Source organism: Pipistrellus hanaki (assembly GCF_964339955.1).
Source record: "Pipistrellus hanaki genome assembly, chromosome: 16".
Classification (NCBI taxonomy): domain Eukaryota; kingdom Metazoa; phylum Chordata; class Mammalia; order Chiroptera; family Vespertilionidae; genus Pipistrellus; species Pipistrellus hanaki.
The window spans coordinates 41,787,666-41,812,487 of record NC_140518.1 but is presented as its reverse complement, the minus strand read 5'-3'; the positions used below and the strand labels follow the sequence as shown (position 1 = coordinate 41,812,487).

At 44.4% G+C, this 24,822-nt stretch overlaps 1 protein-coding gene across 3 annotated transcripts; it reads left to right on the top strand.

Annotated features, from left to right (window-relative positions):
- Window positions 1–4,550: 4,550 nt before the first annotated feature.
- ZNF18 (zinc finger protein 18) lies at window positions 4,551–24,731 on the top strand. Of its 3 annotated transcripts, none has more exons than XM_084863938.1 (8): window positions 4,578–4,643; window positions 5,273–5,379; window positions 6,857–7,353; window positions 8,869–8,983; window positions 10,450–10,538; window positions 16,746–16,830; window positions 17,717–17,824; window positions 23,507–24,731. In XM_084863938.1, exons 3-8 carry the CDS (start codon window positions 6,970–6,972, stop codon window positions 24,289–24,291), a joined length of 1,566 nt encoding a protein of 521 aa, XP_084720064.1. In that variant the 5' UTR covers window positions 4,578–4,643; window positions 5,273–5,379; window positions 6,857–6,969; the 3' UTR covers window positions 24,292–24,731. The 3 variants fall into 3 exon arrangements, with proteins under 3 accessions (XP_084720066.1, XP_084720064.1, XP_084720065.1); XM_084863939.1 differs by lacking the exon at window positions 4,578–4,643 and adding an exon at window positions 4,699–4,717; XM_084863940.1 differs by lacking the exon at window positions 5,273–5,379 and having other exon boundaries at window positions 4,551–4,643.
- The last annotated feature ends 91 nt before the right edge of the window (window positions 24,732–24,822 follow it).

The window sequence follows — 24,822 nt, the reverse complement described above, 5'->3', positions numbered from 1 at the left end:
CAAAATGATAGATACATTCTGGTGGGTGCAAGATAGTTAACTGTCAACAATTAACATAACAATAACAATGGAGGATTTTGTGGTCTCTGTCTTGTCACCCAGGCACATTAGTTTGTGCCCCAGGGGCTCCGGAAAAAGTCACAAGTTACCCAGACATTTCAAGGGTATGTTATCATAGATGTAAAAAGACAGACAGGCTCAGTTAAGGCAAAGGTTGACCTTGATAGTGAAGATACTAGCCTAGGATGTAACTACCCACCATAACTGCTTTTAGTTAGAGTTTAATTTCAGACCATCCTTTGAGGTGACTTTAGGTCTCTGAGTTTGCAAGACTGCCATGTAGGCCTGCCCTGAGCTTGTCGGGTCAGCATGTGGCCCTTTTTGTCCACACTCCTCTAAGCTATCTGCAAGGTCTTTGGATAGGCTCTGATAGTAGGAAAGGGAGGTTGCTAGTCCCCCTATCCCAATGCCTAGGCCTGTGGCTGTTCCCAGGCCAGCAAGGAGGTGAAGGAGAGCTATACCCGTCTCTCTGGTCTGAGCATAAGCAGTGTGAGAAATATTAAAGGACTGAATATTAGGGCAATGTCTATTTCAGTGTGAGATAGATTAGGGTGCAGGTCCTAGTCCAGTTGGCTAGGAGACAGAGGTAGGTATTGGTGCCGCACAGAAAGAAAATTCCCTGATTTTCTAAGCAGAAAGTGTTCTCAACAGTGAAGAGGTAAATGACCTTGTTGTTCTCATTTTCTCAAACAGAAAATTCCAGCTAAGGTTGCCCCTGTAAGGGGCTGAAAGGGGCCTTTGGGAATGACCTGTGTAGCCCCAGTGGTGGTCCTCTCAGTCTCCACCCAAAATTCATAATGGGTGAGACCATGGGAGGGGAGTTGGCAGCAGTTTGATTGCAATTGTAAATTGTAACTCTGCCATGGGAAATAGCCAAAGCAGGAAAGGGGTTGACCTAAACAGAACTGGGAGGTATTGGCCATTGGGAAGGTCGCTGAGATGATGGGCCAGGCTGAGAAACGAACGTGTTTCAGAAAAAGGGCTGCTTGGGTGACAAAAGAGTTAGCTCAGTCATAGGAAGACCGGAGGTTGAGAGTCTAGTTTCATAAGCATCGATCAAGATGTCCTAAACCTTTCCTGCAGGGAGTGCTCTGTTGATGCAAAGAGGTGCCTGATGGAGAGTTCTATTGAGGCAAAGAGGTGGTGCCTGATACGCTAGGACAGTGTTGGTTGTTCCTGATCCTAAGATGGGGACTTTGTTGGATGAGTGTCCAGTTATATTGTTTAAATGTGACTGGAATAACTGAACGGCTCTGCCTGTGAGTGTTCCTCTTGTCATTTCTGTGACCTGGAGAATATAAAGTTCATCCACGCACAGGAGTTGGAATGGGAGCCCTCCATGCATCTTACAGTGGAAGGACAGACTGGAGTTGGTCCATGGGTGTAAGGAGGTTGGGGCTTCTGTGTAGCTAGCTGATGAGAGGGGACGACAGAGCCAGCAGTCCTACGAGAGAGTGGGGTTGGTGGTGTTGAGGAGGTGATGTGCTGGGTTTGAGAGAGATAGTGAGGACTTAGGAGATTTTTTTTTATTTCTTCTCACTTGAGGATATTTTTCCATTCATCTTTTAGAGAAAGTGGAAGAGAGAGAGAAAGACAGAGAGAAACATTGATGTGAAAGAAACATATTGGTTGGTTGCCCCCTGCATGAGCTGTGACCAGGGCCTGGACCGAGGAGGAGCCTGCAGCTGAGGTATGTGCCCTTGACCGGAATTACTCTATCCACTGAGCCAAACTGGCCAGGGCAGGAGATCTTTAAAAGGTATAGGGTAGACCTGCTACACAATAAGAGGAAGAAAAGGCTTGCGGGAAGTCATTGTAGATTCTAGCCGTGGCTGACCAGCAGACCCTGATCGATGGATGAACAGATAGATTACTCCAACACAGATTTCTGTGAAAGAGAGGTGTAGGGACTGTTTTACTTTAGAAGTAAAAGCAGGCCTGTTCACCTGCCTGGATGGTTTTTTTTTTTTTTTTACTGTAACAACAGCTTGAACTCAAATTAACCTCTAGATACAATCAGCAGGGCAAGTATCCTTGAGAAAATATGTGCTTCTATAAGGTCAGGTCTTAACTAAAGACTAAACATAGAGATTCTAGAAAAGCACCCCCGGGGGAATCAGACTTGTTTGGAAAAATCAAGGTAGGGGCTGCCCACTTCCGCAAGGTCCCCTCAGAGGCCCCCCGACCTTTAGGAGAATCCTCCTTATAGACTTTCCAACCAAGTCCCGTGCTTCTCTACAGACTCTAACATCTGGTAATGCCAACCAGATGGCACAAAAGAATGGCATATTAATAATGACAAGGGGGATTCCTAGGAGTGCTGGCCAGAATAGAGGGTGAGTTAGGGCCTCCCAGGCTAAATTCTTGTTCAATTAATCCCCAGAGTTGGCTTCCAGCCAGGAGGTTATTTGATCCCAGGAAAAGTCTATGAAATCTCCCTGAAGATAACAATCCCACAAGAAAGTCAGCCACTATGTCTCAGTCCTGAGACTAACAGAAGGGACTCCTTTGAGTAAGGGTAAGATAAGATCATAGAATTGTTCTGCAGTAGGTCGTTAGGTAGGGAGGGGGCTGGCCAGGGTGGGGGCTGAGAGACTGGGATCAGCATAAACAGGACAGTGAGGGGTGATGGGCGAATGCCCCTTAAACTAATCCCCTGGCTCATAGGGGATTAGCTTAAGGGTCTGGGGGCTTACAGTTCCTGAGGAATTTTTATAAGTTTGAGGCAAGTTGGTCTGAGGCTAATGCTTGGATACAAGCTGATGGGCGGTGGAGTCTGGGGCGCAGGGGCTTCTACTTGGAGGAGTGGACCCAGGATGGATATCCCCGTAGCTCGGCCACCGTCCATGTGGTCTGGAGTCCCTGGCTTCCACTTTCCTGTGCCTGGATGAATACCCAGTCTCCCGGCTCTAGTGGAGGATCAAGGGGAGAATCAGTGGTAGGCCTTGGGAGAACTGGTCAGCAGGTTGCCTAAGGGGGTGGCCAGTGAGTTGGAGGGTGGGGAGATGATCTCCCAAAGGGCTAGAGGCATTTGGGATGTTTCTGAGTAGGAAGGATCTGCCGCACATAAGCTCGAAAGGGCTGAGGCTGTGGGGGTGTGAGGGGTTGATGGGATGCCGATGAGGGCTAAGGGAAGTAGGGTGATCCAGGTCTCTCAGACCTTCAGAGTTAGCCTAGTGAGGTGTTGTTTTCAGGCTTGAGGATAAGGGATAAGCAAGCTCCAGTGGATCTGTGGTGCCGTGGCCACCCCTTGGGTGACTTGAGAGATGAAGGCTGGACCGCGGGCAGGGGGGTGGGCAGGCCAAAGCTGGGAAGGGGATGTTCAGAGAGGCCCTTTACTAGCTCGGTAGCCTTTTCTGAGGTGGCGGGAACTCTACCTACCCTGGGAAAGTGAAATATAAAGGTTAGTAGATATTTGAAATGCCTTATGGGGGCATGTGTGTGAAGTTGACCTGTCAGTCTTGACTGGGAACCTGTCCTCTGGCCTGGTGAGTGGGAAAAGATGGGAGTGTCTTGAGGCTCCCTGGGGAGCAGTCTGGGAGCAAGTAGCACATTGGTTATGTTCTTCAGGTGTGTGGCCGGTCACCCGGTGACAAATGATGAGGGGTTGAAGGAATCTGAGGAGGGACCTATAACCTAAGTGGAGGGAGTTGTTAGTTTGGGTGAGGATTGGGGTGTCTGTGGTGGTGAGCCAGAAAAACTGCTCCTGCCTGTGTGAGTCTGACATTTCTTCAACCTGCTAGCTGTTAGTGATCACCTAGCAAGAAAGATAACAGCCATTGGAAAGCTTTAACAGGGTCACAGGTCCCTTGGTGAATTTAATGGAAACTATAAATCTTTCCCCTCTGAACTCCAATGCTGAAAGCGAAGTGGAAGGAGAGCGCCCAGGAAATGCAGAGTTGGTGCGAGTTGGAGAGGACGGCGAGGTAGGGGCAGATCACAAGCCTCAGGAAGGCCAAGTGGGGGAAGAATAGCAAAAAGTCAAGACGCGGGTGAAGAACCGAGGATGAAGGCGGGCCTTTGAGCTCTGGGTGTGGGGCTGGCGGAGGCGTCTGGGACAGACAAAGGGGATTATCTTCATAGCCCTCCTCGCAGTGCAGCCCAGCGCCTGGGATGCACTGCAGCCTGGACAGGTGTGTTTGCTGAGAAGCACCAGATCGCACGGGCCTTCGAGGGACAACTGAACGGCCGGCTGCGCTGGGCTGAGGGCGACCTCGGCGCAGCAGAGCCACCGCAAGGATGGACAGCGCGGGCGGCCAATCGGAACCCGCCCCTCAGCTTCTGCCCCGCCCCTCGCGCTCCACCCCCTCACCCGCCCCGCCCCGCGGCCGCCTTACCACGCCCCTTTCCCCTTTCGCCCCGCCTTGAGGCCTCCTAGCTCCACCCCTTACTCGCCCCGTCCTGCGGCCGCCTGGCCACGCCCCTTTCCCCTTCCCCGCCCCGCGGCCTCCGAACCCCGCCCCTTTCCCGCTCCGCCTCGCGGCCGCCTAGCCCCGCCCCCTGCTCGCTGTGGCCCGTCGCCGCAGGCGCACGCAGCCCCGGGTCTCCCGGAAGTGCGCCCAGAGCTGGCGCCGCGGGCTGAGGTGAGCGCGCAGACTGGGCGGGCCCGGCCGCGATCTCCCGGGATCGGGCCTGGAGCAGCCCGCGTCCGCGCTGGGTCGGCAGGTCCCCGAGAGGGCGGCGGGGCTGGCGGACGCGCGCCGGGCGCCGGCAGTGCGCGCGCGGGGATGCGGCGGCGCGGGGACACGGCGACGCGGCGAGCGCGGGGGAGGGGCGGCGGGTCTGAGCGCACTCCCGGCGGCGGTGGTACCCCGGCCGGGCTCTCTGTCCTGGAGCCTGTGGGCCCCTCTGGACTCTCCATCCACGTGCCTGGACTGGGGCCGAAGACGGGCCCCTGCTTCGTCTTCCCCCACAGGCTGGAAATGGATCTCGGGCAGAGGGAGCCCCGACGGGCGGATGGCCGAGGCTGCCCGCGGTGCTGTCGGAGTGGGGGCCGGAGCGTGGAGGACACTTGGTAGCATTGCGCTGCGCCTTTTGGGGCTGGAGCAACCCCGGTCTCCAAGCCGCTTAAAGCCGTTTTTGACAACCCCAGACCCGCCCCACGCATTTCCAAACGTTGGCATGTCCTCCCCAAAGCACAGGCATCAGAGCTTTCTCCGCCCCTGGGGACCTCAGAGGTTCCTAATCTATACACTTTATACTCACCGTGCAGGGTAGTTGTGAGGTTAGAAATGACATGAACGGGGCCTAATACGGAGCTGACACATTCCTCACGTCACCTGTTAAAGAAAACCTTACTCCAAATATTTGTCAGAAACGGTAAGGCCGACTTTATTCCTGGGTTACTGCTCAGATGGGCTTTGCAGTAACCGACTGACTACAATAGGGCACGTGGGGGTCAGTGGATGGAAAACTTCTAGAGGGGACATCTGGCTTAAGGAGGGCTTCTCACTAAGCCAATTTAACAGGTGTTTCGGGGAAGGCAGATTAGGGTGAATCGTGTATCAGGAGTGGTCAGCTACCAAGGGTAGAATAGAGACTTCTATTAGATACTCTAATTGGATCAGATACCAAAGCTGGAGGATTTTCCCTAAACTGGACCCAGCAGGATTCTTGATAAAAATGGAATAGAATGTCCAAGGACAGAGCCCAAGGGCCCGGCCTAATCAAAAAGAGGACTCAGGTGCTACCCGATTTGGCTCAGTGGATAGATAGGGCATTGGCTTGTGGACTGTAGTGTCCTGGTTTCGATTTCTGTCAAGGTCAGGTACCTTGGTTGCAGGCTCTATCCCCGTATTTATTGAGCACATAATATATGTCACGGTAGCACACTGGTTATTGCATGAATATCTGAGTGAAATATATTTACTTTGCTCTTTTTTGTTCTCTTGAGGAAGTTTTTTAAGGATGTTTTGGTGATATGGAGTGACTTGTTTGGGTTAAGTGGTAGGGTTTTTTTTTCATAGGTTTTGTATGTCAAGGCAAAAGCCACTATCAAAAGCTATAGAGTGTTGTACTGATCTCTGATTAAGCCAGATACCCACGTGACTGGGTGGGTATTGGTTGTGGTTAGTGTTATGGAGAATGATGCTCTTTAGGTCCTTCCTATTCAATCCAGTATTAGGATCACATGCAAGAAAGTTAACTAGAAACAGCATTTACTTTGCCGTTTAATATTTCTCCTTTTACCGACTTCTAAATTTTGATACCATTCACCATAATATTACTCAGTTCAAGTCCTTAGGAATGCTTTCAAGGTAGTTAGCATTTATTCTAAAATTTTTTAAAGCCCGAGGTTGAAAATTCCGGGTGGGACAGGTTTTCTTAATAAATTCCCCTGGCACTCAAAAGAAGTTACCTAGAAATTTCATCGCACCTTTTGGGGAGGAACTAATTTGCTCTGTTCAACCTCATCTTTATTATGGAAGCATCTGCTCATCTCAGCGTTAGCCTTTATTTCTAGGGCATTGATGTCCTTGTTCAGCTTCGTTTTCCCGAGGGGTGACATGTGGGTGCAGATAGAAGTGCTTTGCAGAAGAGCTGTTTACCGGAAACCTGTAGTGCAGATGCTTCAGGTTGGGCTAGACATTTGAAGAGCGAGAGGGACTCTGGTAAAATGGTCAGGGTGATGGTGACAGTTTAGATAAGTATTAGTGGTTTGCTCTGTGGCTTCAATCTTGCAAAATAAAATAGTGCACCCATCGATTTGGAAAGATCCGTGGTTGACTCCTTGGCTTTTCAGATAGAGCATGTGAATTTGTTCTTTCTGAAAACGTGACCCCTTTCTTCTCTCTAGCACTGGATCTCACGCCCTCGCGTGTTCCTGTGCGAGGCTCTGTGAAGACCTGGTCCTCCCCAGAGACAACTTCGTCCCAGAAGAACTTCGCCTGGAAGGACGTGGCAGGCCTGATGATGCCTGTTGAGCAGGGGCAGGCCCCAGTCCTGCTGCCACCGCTGGCAAAGGACTCCCCGATCTCTGGGCCGGATGCTGCCCCTCAAGGGGAGCCCTCCAGCCCTGAGGCTGCTCGCCAGCTTTTCAGGCAGTTCCGTTACCAGGTGATGTCTGGGCCCCAGGAAACCCTGAGACAACTTCGGAAGCTCTGTTTCCAGTGGCTGCAGCCAGAGGTCCACACCAAGGAGCAGATCTTAGAGCTGCTCATGTTGGAGCAGTTCCTGACCATCCTGCCCGGGGAGATTCAGATGTGGGTGCGCAAACAGTGTCCTGGCAGTGGAGAGGAGGCAGCGACCCTGGTGGAGAGCTTGAAGAGAAACCCCCAGAAGCTGTGGCAGTGGGTAAGCGGAGGATACTATGATCTTTTAGTGAATCACGGCTCCTTGAGGCTTTTATCAGGTGTGCTGTCTTTTCCGATAGCAAATATGTAGAATTTTCTACACTAACAACCAGTTCTCCAATTCTCTGATACCAACTGGGTGTCTTACAATTCAATTCAGTTCTGACACTGAATATCAGGTTACTCAGATCCCACAGGATAAGGGTCAGTCTCAAAGGCTGCCCCCATTTCAGACACCAGTTACAAGTCTCAAGGGCCTCCCATACTTATTGCAAACTGGCTAAAATTTGGAGGTTCCCCAAACACCATCCTCATAGAATTCGCTAGAATGAATCATAGAACTCAGGAAAACACTTTACTTACATTACCAGTTTATTATGAAGGATATGATGCAGGATCAGGCAGTTGGAGGAGATGGGGTCACCCAGAGCTCCCATGCCCTCTCCAGGCCACCAACTTCTGTGTATTCACCAACTCGGAAGCACCTGAACCCCATAGTCTAGGTGTTTTTATGGAGGTTTCATTACTTAGGCATGATTGACTTATGGATGGCCACTGGTGAGTGAACATTTCCAGCCTTTCTCCCCTGCCCCAGAGGTTGGGGGGTGGGGCTGAAAGTTCTAATCACCTCTGGTGACCAGCCTCCATCCTGAAGCCATCTCAGGTTCCACCAAGAATCACCTCATTAGCAGAAACCCTGGTGTGGTTGAAAGGGGCTCATTATAAATAACAAAAGCTGCTCCTGTCACCTCTGTCCCTCAGGTAATTCCCAGGGTTTTAGGAGCTCTGTGCCAGGCACCAAGGACAAAAAAACAAATATGTATTTCTTATATGCTACATCAGGGTATCCCCGTATCGCACCTAATTCTTAAGATTCCTATGACTCAACACTTTTTAGCCAATTAGGGATTGAAGATAAAGCCATCCCATCCCATCCCATCTTTGTCTTTTCTTTTTCTTTAATTCTCACCCAAGAAGATTTTCCCACTGATTTTTAGAGGGAGTGGAAGAGAGAGGGAAAGACAGAGAAAAATATTGCTGTGAGAGAAACACATCAATTGGTTGCCTCTTGCACGTGCCCTGACCAGGGCCAGGGCCCAGGAGGAACCTGCAACTGAGGCATATTCCCTAGACCGGAATCGGACTGACGCTCTATCCAAAGAACCAAAGAGGCTAGGGCCTATTCCATCTTTAGACTATCAGTGGTCGGAAAACTGGCTCTCGAGCCACATGTGGCTCTTTGGCCCCTTGAGTGTTGAGCAAAGGCCAGCTTAGGAGTACCCTACTACCTATATAGTTTAAGTTTAAAAATTTTGGCTCTCTAAAGAAATTTCAATTGTTATACTGTTGATATTTGGCTCTGTTGACTAATGAGTTTGCCGACCCCTGCACTAGAAAGAAAAGCAGTTTTTCTCTTGCCTCTCTCCATGTCCCTAAAGGCTCTCATGGTCTGTTATAGAAGCTTTCAGAAACTCTCCTCTGCATCTTTCAGTAACTAGTCCTCTGTCTTCTCCAGATCAGCATCCAGGTTCTAGGACAGGACACCTTACCCAAGAAGGTGGAGTCTGCAGGCTACCAAGTGGGGGAAGTGGAGTCTCCTCTTGAAGAGACGTCTCAGGAGCTGGGACTTGGTAATTTACCCTCTGGGCCCGGGGAGCCACTGAGCCACTTGGTGAAGGAGGAGTCTGAAGCAGTAGAAGAGCTAGTGGGCATTTTTGGAGAAACATGTGGCCTATTGGTGAGTGGGTTGAAACTAATGCTGCCCAGATGGTAGTCATACTTCAGCCACACCGATTTGGATATTGGAAGCCTGTAACTAATTTAAACACTTTTTGTCAGGGCTAGGCCTTTCGGATTTTGGTTTTGAGGAAGGAGGTGGGAGAAAATATGGGTAAGATAGTTTGGAAGGTTGGAGGGGATTGCAGTTTGTTAGGGAGGTCCCTCCTGTCTCAAACTATTCGGTTCTCGCCCAAGTTGTTCACAGAAAAAATGGCTCTGTTTTGAACAAAAACTTCAGATTTTGGTCTGACAACCCTTTTATGCAGATAGCTCAGCATGGCAGAAAGCGTCTCAGGCAATAAACAGAGGAGTGATGCTTTTGTTATGGGCAGAAATTGAGGATTAGCACAGTTTTAAAATATAAAGAGGCCATCTAGCATGCAAATGTTGCAAAGTGTGTGAAAGTGCTCACAAAACAACAATCACAGGTAAATGAAAAGGCAGAAAATCTGCTTTTGATTGGCTAAACAAAAGCAGTTAGCTGGTGATAGCATTTTTGAGGCAGTGATATATGAAAAATTCTTTGTTTACAGCAAGTAGGGTGTGGTTCGATAAATTTAAGAAGTGTGTATTTATAGATTAAACAGTACATTAAACATTCACTGTATATAAGAAAAGTTAAAATAAGGAATCATTTGGGGGTCTGGAACAGATTAATTTACATTATTATTATTATTTTTAGTATATATTTTTTATTGATTTCAGGGAGGAAGGGAGAGGAAAAGAGAGATAAAAACATCAGTGATGACAGAATCATTGATCGGCTGCCTCCTGCAGGCCCCGTATGGGACTGAGCCCACAACCCTGGCATGTGCCCTAACTGGGAATGGAACCATGATCTCCTGGTTCATAGGTTGACGTTCAACCACTGGGCCATGCCGACTGGGCCAATTTACATTATTTCTAATGGGGGAAAATGATTCAGTTTTCTAACAAACTTTTTTTTTTAAAGTTTTATTTATTTTTAATTAACCTTTAGAGAGAAACATCAATGTGAGAGTGAAACATCTATTGGCTGCCTCTTGCATACCCCCCAGGGATCAAGCTGCAACCTGGGCATGTACCCTCACCCAGAATCCAATTGGTGCTCGGAATGATGCTCAACCACCTGAGCCACACCAGCCAGGGCACAAATGGCTTCTTAAGCAGCCTTCTGGAACTAATAAAGTTTGAGAACCGAGTTTCTACTGTACAATTCCTGAAGGCATAGATGGTGGAGCAGGTGTCAGTTCTAATTTGCAGAGATTTTTACCTGTACCCTCTGGGGACTGATAGAGGACATCGGATTCTTGAGACTTCCTGTTTTTCACTTCGGCAGTGCCTGCTTCCCAGCTTCCTGCTCAGCCTGAGGAGAGACTCATCGGAGACCAGGACTTTGGAACCTCTCTTCTCCACACAGCACCTCAGGTGAGCTGGGCGGCCCTGCCTCTCTCTCCCGGAACCAGGCTTTGAGGGTGTATCAGCCAGGAGGAGTGAAAGGGGGAGGAGTCTCAAAAGTGGAGTAGGAGGAAGGCCTAGCAAGGATAACAATAATATCTGTGGAATGAGACCTGAGTTTCAGTTCTTAAGAAGGAATGTTTCCTAATTGTCATCTTGAGTAATGGAATCTGGAAGCAGTTGCTCTGAAGAGGCAATCTTGTGTCTCCTTTTTTATTATCTTTGAGTTATGCTGAGAAAATACTATCTCCTTTCCTATTTAAGCCTCTCACACGAGTCAGTTTGAGATTTTGAGTGGTTATAGCTAATGTGGGACAGGTTTGTCTCCCCTGCTCAATTCTATGGAGGAGTAATGGACAAACAATGAACTGCACATGTTTAAAGTGTAGAGTTTGGTAAGGTTTTTGATGAACATACACACATACATTCATACAAAAATGAAGCCGTGATCATAGACAAGATAATAAGCAAATCTGTCACCACCAGAGGTTCCCTTTTCCTCCCTCCTACCCCTCCACATTCCCCCTGTTCTGAGGCAACTACTGATCTGTTTTCTGTTACCATACATTAGTTTGCATTTTCTAGAATTTTGTGCAATAGAATCATGCCACACGTACTCTTATCTTTGTTCTGCATATAATGCATCTTTCATGCTTGGTTCTTTTAATATTTTTTCACTGGTTTTAAACAATTTGACTGTGATAAGCCTTAGAATAATATTCTCTGTGTTTCTTGTGCTTGGGTTCATTAAACTTTGTGGATTTATAGTTTCCATCAAATTTTGAACATTTTTGGCCATTTAAAAAATATATTTTTATTGATTTTAGAGAAGAAGGGAGAGGGAGAGAGAGATAAAAACATCAGTGATGACTGAGAATCATTGATTGGCTGCTTCCTGCATGCCCGCTACTTGGGATCAAGCCCGAAACCTGAGCATGTAACCTTGACTGGAGTTGAACCTGGGACCCTTCAGTCTGCAGGCTGATGCTCTATCTACTGAGTCAAACCAGCTAGGGCCGTGGTCGGCAAACTGCGGCTCGCGAGTCACATACGGCTCTTTGGCTCCTTGAGTGTGGCTCTTCCACAAAATACCATGGCCTAGGTGATCTATTTTGAAGAAGTGGCATCAGAAGAAGTTTAAATTTAAAAAATGTGGCTCTCAAAAGAAATTTCAATCGTTGTACTGTTGATATTTGGCTCTGTTGTCTAATGAGTTTGCCGACCACTGAGCTAGGGCATTGGCCATTATTTCTTTAACTATTTTTTTCTGTCTTCCTTTTTTTCTTCTTTGAGGCCTCTGAGAATTATACACATGTGGCATGTGCTCTCTTTCTTTTCTACTTTCTGTGTTTTATTTTGGATAGTTTCTATTGTAATGTCTTTAAGTCCATTAATCTTTTCTTCTTTAGTGTCTAATATGCTATTAACCTCATCCATTGTATTTTTTTTTTAATTTTTAAAAAAATATATATTTTATTGTTTTTTTTACCAGAGAGGAAGAGAGAGGGATAGAGAGTTGGAAACATTGATGAGAGAGAATCACTGATCAGCTGCCTTTGCACACCCTCCACTGGGGATGTGCCCATAAGCAAGGTACATGTCCTTGACTGGAATCGAACCTGGTATCTTTCATTCTGCAGGCCGATGCTCTATCCACTGAGCCAAACTGGTTTTGGCTCCATTGTATTTTTAATCTTATGCATTTTTAATCTCAACAAGTTTGAATTGGGGCTTTATTGTATCTTCTATGTATATACTTAAAATGCTATGTATATACTTAGAAATGTTCAATTTTTCCTCCACCTTCATGAACATATGGTTATAACATCTGTACTGATGTCCTTGTCTAATTTTTCACCTGTGTTTGTTCATTATGAGTGGTGCTTTCCTGTTTCTTTGTAATGCCCAGTGATCTTTGATCAGATGTTAATCGTTGTGAATTTGACCTTGCTGAGGGCTGGATATTTTTGCAATCCTATAAATGTCTATGAGCTCTGCTCTGGGATACAGTTAGGTTATTTGGACACAGTTTGTTAGGTGGCATCAGAGAAGCTTTTAGTGTAGGGCTAATTTTTCCCCACTACTGAGGCGCAATACCCTTCTAGAACGCTACCTGAAGCTCCTTGATGGACAGGGTTTCCCACTGCGGTTCTGGAAATACACTTCAAGCTCTGAGGATTGTTCCCTCTGTTGTTTTTATGGGAGGGGTCCCTCTTTTCTGTACTTGAGGGTTCCCTCTGTAGATCTCTGGGGCTCTCCTAGTGCAGCTCCCCCATTCGGGCCCTGTTGACTCTATACTCCTTTGAGCTCCTGCTCAGTTCAGGGAATGACCTGCTCTGTCCCGTTCCCCTCTCTGCTGCTCTGGATGTTCTACAGGCAATAAGTGTGGGCAACTGTGAGGCTCAGCTGATTCATTTCCCACTTTCAGAGGCCTCTGTTCTGCTCTAACGTGCACTATCCGAAAATTCTTGTATAGTTTCTCTCTTTTATCGGTTGTTTCAGACACAAAGGTAAATTCAGTCCCTATTCCATCTTGGCTATAAACAAAAGTCTCTGGGACTGGTTCATCTTGATAATGTAGTTGAAAGTTCTGAAAAGTTGCATTTCCAGGAACCTATACACCTTAATCAAAACATTCATTGTTTCAAAGCTTTGGGGAACCCTTGAGATTTGCCTGGTGAAGTAATAACGAGTGCAGGTGAAGGTAGAAAAGCCGGTAGGTGGTGCTTAATGTGGGGCTGGAGATCGGGCCTGAGCTCCAGCTTGCCAGGCTCCATGATGTGGAAACTGGATGCCTGGTTTGCAGTTCACCTTGGGAAAGGGATGCGGAGGGTGCAGGAAAGGGATATATCTTTTCAGTTACTCAAGGATGTCTTGTTACTTTCAAGGTACCCAGAAACCAAATTTTTATGCAGGAGAATGCTTGGTTAAAAAAAAAAAAAATTAAAAAAAAAAAATATATATACACACACACACACATGCACACACATAATTTATTAACACATTTGACTAGTAGAATTAAACATTAACTTTACACAATGACATTAACCATGACCTTTTCTGGATAGTTTAATGTCAAAAAATTTAAAATGCTCAGCAGTAGCACCGTGTGTGCGTGCGTGCGTGCGTGCGTGCGTGTATTAAATTCCTTATATGTAGCAGATAACTGATTACGAACTACTTAACCTAAACAAATAAGTTATCTCTATCCAATCCTAATATCCCTCCCCCAAACAAACAACAGCTATTTGCATCAGAAGGACCTTGATATTTAATGGAATCCTTTGTAAGTGAAGGGGTCTTTTTTTTTTTAAAGTGTATATATTTTTTATTTTGGAGAGGAAAAGAGAGGGAGAGAGAAACAGAAGCATCAATGATGAAAGAGAGCCACTGATTGGCTGCCTCCTGTACACTCCCTATTGGGGATCAAGCCTGCAACCTGGGCATGTGCCCTGACCGGGAATTGAACCATGATCTCCTGGTTCATAGGTTGAAGCTCAACCACTAAGCCAAGCTGGCTGGACAGTGTAGGGTTTTTTAAATATAAATAATCACTTTTCCTAATCTCTTTTTAAAAAAATATATTTTATTGATTTTTTTACAGAAAGGAAGGGAGAGGGATAGAGAGTTAGAAACATTGATGAAAGAGAAAGAAACATCAATCAGCTGCTTCCTGCGGATGTGCCCGCAACCAAGGTACATACATGCCCTTGACCGGAATTGAACCTGGGACCCTTCAGTTCGCAGACTGACGTTCTATTCAATGAGCCAAACCTGTTAGGGCCCTAATCTCTTTCATCAATTAGGAACTTAGTGAATAATGCCAGAATAACAAAGTAGTGTCCCTACTCATTAGAAACTGAGTTAGAACCTCACATGCACTTGGGAATACATTTACTCACAGTCCTGTGTTTTAAAATTTTGGGAAAGGAATACAGTAAAAAGAACTTTGTGCAAGTCAGTTGTGGTAATGTCTTAACTCACCAGATGGTGCTGTTGCCACATAAAATTGACATATTTCTCCATCAAATCTTTTACTCCCACCCTTCCAGAATAGGAATTTAGATTTTTCTTCCTCTTTTAAAAATGAGAAAAAGCAAGGGTGAGTGCAGTTGGTATCTTGCCTCCTTTTCTTTTTTATATCTTCATCCAAGGATATGTTTGTTTGTTTGCTTATTTATTTATTTATTTAGAGAGGGAAGGGGAAACAGGGAGAGAGGGAGAGAGGGAGAGAGGGAGCAAGGGTCTGTGTTCTCACTGAAGACTCAGAGCCCTTGTAGTCAGCAGTGTTTGTTCAAGTTGGTTATTTTTAGGATCTTGTTAAGGTAGCTTCATTCACAGAAGATTTACAGAATAAGTTGCTAACAATTTCAACTTTAAAAACACTGTCAATAAAAACTTATTTTAAAAATATGGTTCTAGTTAATAATTAAATATATTAAGGTCACTATTTAACTTTTCATTTTTTTCACCCTAAAAAAAGTCAACTCCTTTCCTCCCTCCCTCTCTCCATCCTTCTCTCCCTCCTGCCCTTCTTTCCTTCCCTCCTTTCCTCCCCCACTTAGTACCTGCTAGTTAAAAGAGTTTTTGGTGTTCCATTACTATTCAACCATTTCCACTTCACTTAGATATATATTATTTGTAATAGAAAGATAATGTTATCTTCTCATTCTTCTTTTCTGCTCCCTGTACCCTAGCTGGCTTTTCATGACAATTATCCATGGCTATCAACTGTGGGGTTTCTGAAAGTGATCAGAATCTCTTAATTTTCTCTGCAAATTCTGGGGTTAGTCTGGGAGACTGAGCATCCCATAGATTGCATATGATAACAATATATATATCATTTACTGAGGACCTGTTTGCTAAGAGCAAATATTTCACCCAGATGATATGTATTGAGTGACTACTCTGTCCTGGACAGGGGCTTGGGGACTGGAAGAGAACAGTGGAGTGTCCTTTTCTCATGATGCTGTGTGCTCCTGGAGCCAACTATTGATTAAATACTTTTATATTTGTGTGTATAGAAAAGATTGGGTATTCTGTCTTATGCATAATGTACATATACATAACTAATAAACTGATAAATGCTATGAATGAAGAGTACAGTGTGCTCAGATGATATTTGCACTATTTCTGTTAAGCATTCCAACAATTTTTGAGTTCAGTACTATCATTAGGTGAGGACTTGAAGCCCAGAAAGATTAAGTCACTTGCTCAAGATCACACAGCTAGGAAGTGGGGAACTAGGACTTGAAACCTGTATGTTTGACTCCAAAGACTGTGCTATAAATCACTCTTGCTATACAATCTGTTTCCTTAGAGGGGAGATTGAAATTTGAATTCATGAAAGTAGACCTTACTTACATGGCATTCCCAGTTTTGAGTCTTTTAGGTCCATAGCGTAAGAAAGGCATGTTTTGGGGGTAATTGAAGGGCTCCGTGCTCTAGACAACTCTTCAATTTCCCACTCCCTGGGAGGAAACCTGATTTGATGTTAGACCCTAAATGTAGGACTGTCAGAGGGCCCAGGTGTGTGTGGCTGCAGCGTCTCTCTGCTCTGAACCCACTAGTCTCTTTCCCTCTGAGGTGTTCAGCTTAGTTGACTTCATTGTTGCTTCTTCCCACTTTTTTGCTGATTTACACTTGCCTTTCCAACAAATACCTTTTATTTTTTTCTTTTCCCTCTTGAATTTTCAGATATTAATGAAATATTGGGAAAATCAGGCTCTTACTGTTCAAAGACCTCTATGTAGGCATTGGAAGAGTTAAAGCAAAGGACAGTGTAGAAAGGGCTCCTTGCAGACCTGGGATGGGGGTGGGTAGGGGCAGGCTGGAGGAAATTAAAAGGGGAAAAAAGAGACATATGTAATACTTTCAACAATAAAGAATTATTTAAAAAAGAAAAAAAAAAAGAAAGGGCTCATTGCTTTCTATCCTCTACTCTTGAATACAAGCAACTTGAAAATAATGTAGAACTTAAAGCCTGTTTTCTACCCAGGATAAAAAATACTGATATAAGGACTGTAGTTTTCCCTTTGGCTTTTTTCTTGAACCACCTCCTATGATTTTCTACATATTCTAATGGTAGGCTCCTAAGACACATTGCTTTCTTCTGAGCCTCGATAAGCATGGAAGGCAGAAACCTTCGATGAATTTACAGCATTGTGTTTTTTCTAGGAGCACTGGAGGCACCTGGATTCCATTCAGAAGGAGCAATACTGGGATCTCATGCTGGAGACCTATGGGAAAATGGTCTCAGGAGGTAAGGGCATGGGTTAGCCGGATGAAAGAACATGGAAAGGCTGTTAAGCATTTTCTGTGTACTCTTAGCTCCTTGAGGTTCTCTGGGTGAAGACTATCATAGTGACACCATTGGGAACTGGAGTGAGCTGCAAATAGCAGAGTTATAGTAACAACTTCCTGTTATTAAATATGTTCTGTGTACCAGGAACTATCATGAGTACATAACATATAGTAACTCCTTGAAATAGGCAATGGTATTCTCATTTTTTTTGTTGTTGTTGTTGTTAATCCTCACCTGCGAATATTATAGACAGAATGGATGGGGGAGAGACAGAGAGAAACATCAATGTGAGAGAGGCACATTGATTGGTTGCTTCTGCATGTGCTCCCCAACCAGGGCCAGGATCAAGTCTGCAACTGAGGTGTGTGCTTTTGACTGGAATCAAACCCAGGATCCTTCAATTCCCAGGCAGACACTATCCACTGAACCAAACCAGCTAGGGCTCTGATTTTTAAGGTGATGAAAGTAGTGTCAGATCAAGTCACTTGCTCACTGTTATGTAGCTCTTAAGTGCTGAGTTAAGAAGGAACTCAGTTGTGGCTGGCTCTGAGTCTATGCTTTTTAGTACTTAATCACAGTCTCAAACAACTATTGGAGGGGTCTTTGTCATCAGGTGGTCTGACTCTACCAGCCCAGATTCTTCTTGTGGTCTTCACCATTTATCCTGGCTATCTTGTTAGTACTGGTATCTTAGAAGCTCCAAACAAACTTCTAAGATGAGCTACCTTAAGTGGTCTCCAGAGCCTTCCTATTTCCTCTCTCACCTAGGACACTCTTTTGAAAAATAGCAAGTCTCCAGTCCTCCTAGTTCATCAAGGCCCACATGTTCTCTCTCTCTGTCCAGGCATTTCCAGTTCCAAGCCTGGCCTGACTAATTCAACAGAGCGTGGGGAAGAGCTGGCAGGACTGCGCCTGCATGTCAGTGAGAAGATCCTAAAACCCACCTGCATAGGTGAGTTATCTTTCATTGGTCAGAGCCATTCTGGTCTCCTGTCATTAAATTGGAGGTAGTGGAGATATGTTAGGACGTGGGTTTCTATTCCATTAGTTCAGACTGGCCATGATCTGGTTAGCCGGGTTTGGATCCAGATGCAGATATCTGGTATGGGGCTTTTGACACACACAGTTAATCTTGGAAGAAAGAGTACACCTTCAGTCTTATCTGTTATGACAACTGTCTTTCTCAGAGAGAGTTAAGATTAGTACAGATTGAGACCAATAGGTATAATTATAGGTATAATTCTATTACAAAAAAGAGTATGAAACACTTTTCCTATTCTGGTTATTGTGAATAGTAACCAACTCATCTGTAACAAAATAAATCAAATTAAACTAAACCAACAGAGAACCATGTTTTAGCTAATCTTTTTTTATATAGTCAAAGTGCCGAAAGAACAAGACTATCAGCCAAGAACTCTATCCATCAAAACTACCTTTCAGAAATGAAGGAGAAATTATGGCATTCCCATTTTTATTTATTTATTTATTTTTTTTTTGAGAGAGACATTACTAGCAAACCAGCCCTACCAGAAATACAAAATGAGTCCTTCAGGATGAAATGAATGGACCCTAGACAGTAACTCAAATCATGTGAAGAAATAGAGTGCCAGTAAAGGTAATTGCCTGTCTATCTATACTAATAAAAGGGTAATATCCTAATTAGACCGGACAATTTCAAGACATCCTCCTGGACAAAGCTAGAGTGGCAGGGCCAAGGTAGAGTGGTTAGGGGTGATCAGGCTGGCAGGGAGGCAGTTAAGAAGCGATCAGGCCAGCAAGGGAGGGCAATTAGGAGTGATCAGGCCAGCAGGAGAGCAGTTAGGGGGCAATCAGGTTGGCAGGGGAGCAGTTAGGGGCATCAAGCCAGCAGGCAGAGGTGGTTAGGGGCAGTCAGGCAGGCAGGCAGGTGAGTGTTTAGGAGCCAGTGGTCCCAGATTGTGAGAGGGATGTCCAACTGCTGGTCCACAGGGATCGGGCCTAAAGTGGTAGTTGGATATCCCCTGAGGTGTCTCCAATTGGAGAGGGTGCAGGCCGGGCTTAGGGACACCTCTGCATGGAGCTGCTATTGTGTGTGTGTATGTGTATATATGTATATGTGTGTGTGTGTGTGTGTGTGTGTGTGTGTGTGTATATATGCCTAAGTGACCGTTTGTTCAGCCATTCAACCGGTAGCTATGACATGCACTGACCACCAAGGGGCAGATGCTCAATGCACAGGCATGGAAACATGGAACAAACTGATGAATCTCAGAGAAAAGGGGGAGGGGAGAGGACGGGAAGAAATTAACCAAAGATCTCATGTGCACTCTAGAAGCCTGGTGAATGGATTTGTGCACTGGTGGGGTTCCTCTGCCTCGCCTGCAGGGATCGGGCTGAAACTGGCAGTCTGACATTCCCTGGGGTTCTGGATTGTGAGAGGGTGCAGGCCAGGCCGAGGGACCCCACCAGTGTATATATAAAAGAATATAAATGAAACATTTTTTTGTAATCCTCATCTGAAGATATTTTTCCATTAATTTTTAGAGAGAGTGGAAGGGACAGAGACACAGAGAGAGAAATATCTAGGTCCATGGATGGAGCCTTTAACCGAGGTACATGCCCTTGACTGTAATTGAACTTGGGACCTTTCAGTCTATAGGCCAATACTCTATCCATTGAGCCAAACCGGCTAGGGCAATTTTAGCTAATCTCAATGCAGCTTTCATTAAGTAGCACAAAGAAGAAATACAGACTTCTTCTGCCATAAAATAGCAATCCCCCTTTAGCCTTCTCTACATTTTTCTGAAATACTGTGGTTATGTGGAATCTTTCTACCTAGACACACTTATATACACAAAAGATCCCAGAGTCGTGGCAGAAGGAAAGAGAGCAAGCATCAAATGGGGGATATAATTTTAATTTTAAGCAATATATTTATTATAATACTATTTCTCAAGGATTCCTTTGGAGCAGTATTTTTCAAACTGCATTTCATGACCAATTAGTGTATTGTGAAATCATTTTATAGATTATAGCCATCATTAAAAAAATGAAATAAGTTTAAATGGAAAATACAATGAGAAAATACTAGATATCAGGATAGGTAGTGTTTCGGGAAATTTTTGTTCTGAATATATGTACAGGAACTATATTTTTGATATAAACATGTTTTTTACTGTGAATAGCAGACAAAAAAGTTTGAAAATACTGCTTTAGAGGTTGTTACAATAGGAATTCTGTTTTACTAGACTATTTTTTAGAGCAGTTTTATGTTCACAGCAAAATGTGAAGGTACAGAGATTTCCCATGTAGTAGGATTTTATTATATCTCCAGCTTATTCTTTTCCCCCCCTTCATCCCATCTGCTGGCATGGCCCATTACGTCTTCCCTGGAACCAGACTGTAGAGAATCTACAAAGCCAGTCCGCCTCAGTAACAGAAACTGATGCCAGTGTGGGTCCCTGAGAGAGAGAAGTGGACAGGGAGGTTGACACCCAAACCGGTTTGGCTCAGTGGTAGAGCGTCGGTCTGCGGACTGAAAGGTCCTGGGTTCGATTCCGGTCAGGGGCATGTACCTTGGTTGCGGGCACATCCCCGGTAGAGGGTGTGCAAGAGGCAGCTGGTCGGTGTTTCTCTCTCATCGACGTTTCTAGTTCTCTATCTCTCTCCCTTCCTCTCTGTAAAAAATCAATAAAATATATATTAAAAAAAAAAAGAAAAAGAAAAAAGGGAGATTGAGGAAGTAGCTGTGTGCAAGCAAGCCTGGGAGGGAACACGTGGAGGAAAGGAACCTGGTGGAGAGTTGATGTAGGAGTCCTGATGTGCAGGGATGAGACCCCGGATCATGTGGAAGCAACAATGGAAAGATGGAAAAGGACTGGCTCAGTCTATTCGGTCCGGAGGCTACAGTTAGCCGGTTTGCCAGATCTGGACTCAGACTGAATGCAGATGTCACAGGAGGGCATGTATGTGCTATTTACTTGACCATATTGAAGAATAGCTCCTGGTTAAAACGGGCCAGCAGAGGGGTAAGCCTCACAAAGCATACTCATACTGCTAATCAAAATCCCAAGGGATTAAAAACAATGATTTGGAAAATGATCCTTAAGTAGTTATCTGGAATAATACTGCAAGAACCGTAAAAAGTTTTGAAAGATGAATATTTCATCAATATTAGATCTATAAATATTAAGAGTCATTTAAATATGTAAAATCATTAAAATAATGGAATACTGTTGTAAAAATAGATGCACAAATGGAACAGAAAAGGCAGCTTAGGAAAAGAAGGTAGTCTGTATAAGAATCTCACATATGATGAAATTCTCACAGATCCATGGGACAAACTGTCCTTCACTGAGCAATGTCAGGAAAAAACTTAGGGGAAAGGTATTAGTTTAAATTTGATGTATATCATATACCAAAATAAGTCAGGGATGGATGAAAAAGGCACAATGCGAAAATAATAAAGAAAAAAATGAATGAATATTGGACTCATGACTAGATGAGATTTTTTTCTTTTCTTTTTTTTTAAATTCTTACCCTAGAATATGTTTTTACTGATTTTTAGAAAGAGGAAGGGATATATAAATAGAGGGAGAAACATCTATCAGTTGCCTCTTGCACCCTGACCAGGGATTGAACCCACAGTATGTGCCCCGAGAGGAAACCTAACCATAACCTTTGGTATATGGGATGACACTTCAATCAACTGAGCCACCTGGCCAGGACAGGACGGGGAAGATTTTTATAAGTATAAAAGCAGTGAAAAAAAATCATTAAGGAAAAGATTAATAGATTTCAGTATATTTAAAAAGAAAATCCCCACAACTTCTATAAAAATAACCCCAAGCAAAATTAAGGTAACCAGAGTGGTGAAAAATATTTCTTATGAACATGACAGATAAATGATTAATATTCTTAGTATATAGTTAATGCAGGTTGATAAGAAAAAAAGATTTTCCTAATAAAAAATGGACAGCAGTCTTGGAGTATGAAAAATAGCTTAAAATGGGAAAAATTCATCTTTTAAAAATTAAAACTTAGAGCAGTGAAAAAAATCATTTTCACTGGTCTAGATGAAGGTATTTAAAAAATATTTAATACTTCAGTATTGAACAGTCCTTCCCTCTGCCCAGCTTCTCAAACCAGAGGGTGGCATGGTTGTTCTGGAAATCAATTCGTCAGTGTCATGAGCCTTAATGACAATTTATGTCTGTTGACAAAGTAATTCCACTTCAAGGAATCTTCTTTAAAGTATTGATCAGAAAGGTGGGTAAAAATTCATGAATCAAAATGCTATCCCTGTATTATTTATAGTTGTAAAAACAAAACAAACAACAGTTTTCTATAGTAGAAGAATTCTTAAATAAAATATAAGTTCATTATCATGTGATTATAATGTCATCTCCACAATGGACCATTATTCAGCTTTTAAAATGATACTTATAAGGGCTTCTTTAAAGATGAAAGTACCTTTGCTATATGAGAAGAATATGTGATAAAGCTTTGTGCATTAACAAGTTTAGGTCTACTTCTCTCGCACATTCCTGGGTCACTAGCAGCCCTCTACTGGGGATCAAGTCAGCAACCCAGGCATGTGTCCTTGGCTGGAATCAAATCTGGGGCCATTCAGTCTGCAGGCCAATGCTCTATCCACTGAGCCAAAACAGCTAGGGCTCAAATTGTTTTTAGTGATCATATTTATTTTTTACATATCTTAATAATAAAGAGGTAATATGCTAATTAGACCAAACAGCCAAATGACCTTCTGGACATCCTTCTAGACGACCTTTTGGACAAAGCGGGGGCTTTGAGGGACTGCAAGGGCCGCCCAGGGCTGTGAGTGGCTGCGAAGGATGGCCAGGGCGGCGAGGGCTGGATGAGGCTATGGGGCTGTGAGAGCTGACCGTGGCTGTGAGTGGCCGTGAGGGCCAGCCGAGGTAGCCAGGGCAGCGAGGGTCTCGCTCCTTGCATTGGGCTTCTAGTAATCAGGTAATAGCCAGTCATTTTTTTAAAAGTTGCACTCTTAGTATATAATACTCTTGTTTTTCTGATTCTTAATAATAAATACATGTTAAATAGAGCTATTATATGACCTAGCAATTCCATTTCTGGGTATTTACCAGTATCTTCAGAAAATGAAAACATTAATTTGAAAAAATATATGCACCTACCCACGGTCATTGCAGCATTGTTTTCAATAGCCAAGATATAGAAGCAACCTAGGTTTCCATTGACAGATGAAGAAAGAAGAGGTGATGCATGCACACACACAAAAGGAATATTACCCCGCCATAAAAAAAAAATGAAATCTTGCTATTTGCAACAACATAAATGGACCTAGAGAGTATTATGCCAAGTGAAATAAGTCAAAGAAAGTCAGATACCATATGAGTTCACTTATATACAGAATCTGAAAAACAAAACAAATGAACAAACAAAATGAAACAAACTCATAGATACAAATAATAAACTGATGGGTGAGAGAAGGTTTGGGGAAAGTACAAACTTGCAATGATAAGTCTTGGGAATGTAATGCACAGGAGGGAATAGTCATTAATATTGCAATAGCTATGTATTCACTGATAACCTTTGACATATGGATCAGAAGTTAGGGCATTCCATGCATTGAACTATTTTAAATCTTTTCTTTCAGGAGATAGACAGGAGAATGACAAAGAGAACCTTAACTTGGAAAATCACAGGGACCAGGAGCCTCCGGATGCCCCCTGTCGCACCTCAGAGGAGCCGCCTTCGCAGGCTTCCCAGAGTGGCCTCCTCACTGAAGAGGAGCCAAGCCGCTGTGGAGAAGAAGAGACTCTCCCTCAGGCTCAGGAAAGCCTTCCGGGTGAGCAAGTAGAGGAACAGCTCTCTCCTCAAGAAAAGAATTCTGGGAAGCAGCCAGGCCGTCGTGTGCCTAATCCTCATCCAGGGGAACGGTCCGTGCTGTGTCTGGAGGGGAAGAAAGAGGCCTCCCCTAAAGGGCAGCCGAGAGCCCCCATGGTCCAGAAACTGCCCACCTGCAGGGAGTGTGGGAAAACCTTCTATAGGAACTCTCAGCTTGCTTTTCACCAAAGAACTCACACCAGAGAGAAATACTTCCATTGCCTCACCTGCAGAAAAGGCTTCCGGCGGAGTTCAGACTTCATGAAACATCAGCGAATTCACACGGGAGAGAAGCCTTGTCAATGTGAGTACTGTGGGAAAGGCTTCAGTGACTTCTCCAGATTGCGCCACCATGAGAAAATTCACACAGGAGAGAAACCCTTCAAGTGTCCCTTCTGTGAGAAGAGCTTTATTCAAAGATCAAACTTTAATAGGCATCAGAGGGTTCACACAGGAGAGAAACCTTACAAATGTTCCTGCTGCGGGAAAAGTTTCAGCTGGAGTTCTAGCCTTGATAAACATCAAAGGACCCACTTAGCAAAGAAGCCCTTTTAGGAGCCGTGCACGCTTAGCCCATTTCTGTGTCCTGGCCAGTTTGAAACACATAGCTCCCCAGGAGGAATTAGGTCTCTTAGTGGATATCCCTGCTCTCTTAATGCCTGGATAAGGGAAGAGAGTGTCTGCACATGAGTTTGGACTTGGAGACTGTGTCAGCCTGTGGATTGGATCTCATCTCTTTTTGGGAAGAGATGGGAAAAACCTATCACTTGGAGGTTCCATTTTAGAAGTGCTACTTGGGAGGAGGTTAACTAGATTAGCCACAGTTGCTGTCATGGGAAGCACCTGGGATTGGCCCTTTAGAACCAGGGCCCCTGGAGCAGGCCATCTGTTACAGAAGGGAGGCATAGAGGACCGGGAGCTCAGTGTGTTCTTTGTCATATTGGACTAAAATTAATGTCCTGTTCCTTTTTTAAAATAAACTTAGCAGAATCCTATTTTATTTGTGTCCGAAGTGTCCACTGTGCGTTGACTTTAACTCAAAATGAATTTTCTCATAGAAGACCCTCAATGGTAGATCACCCCACA

Coding starts and splice junctions, on each gene's coding strand:
- ZNF18 (XM_084863940.1), top strand. CDS start 6,970: ATGATGCCTGTTGAGCAGGGGCAGGCCCCAGTCCTGCTGCCACCGCTG. Junction 8,984..10,449: donor GTCTCAGGAGCTGGGACTTG/GTAATTTACCCT, acceptor TCACTTCGGCAG/TGCCTGCTTCCCAGCTTCCT. Junction 16,831..17,716: donor TGGGAAAATGGTCTCAGGAG/GTAAGGGCATGG, acceptor CTCTCTGTCCAG/GCATTTCCAGTTCCAAGCCT.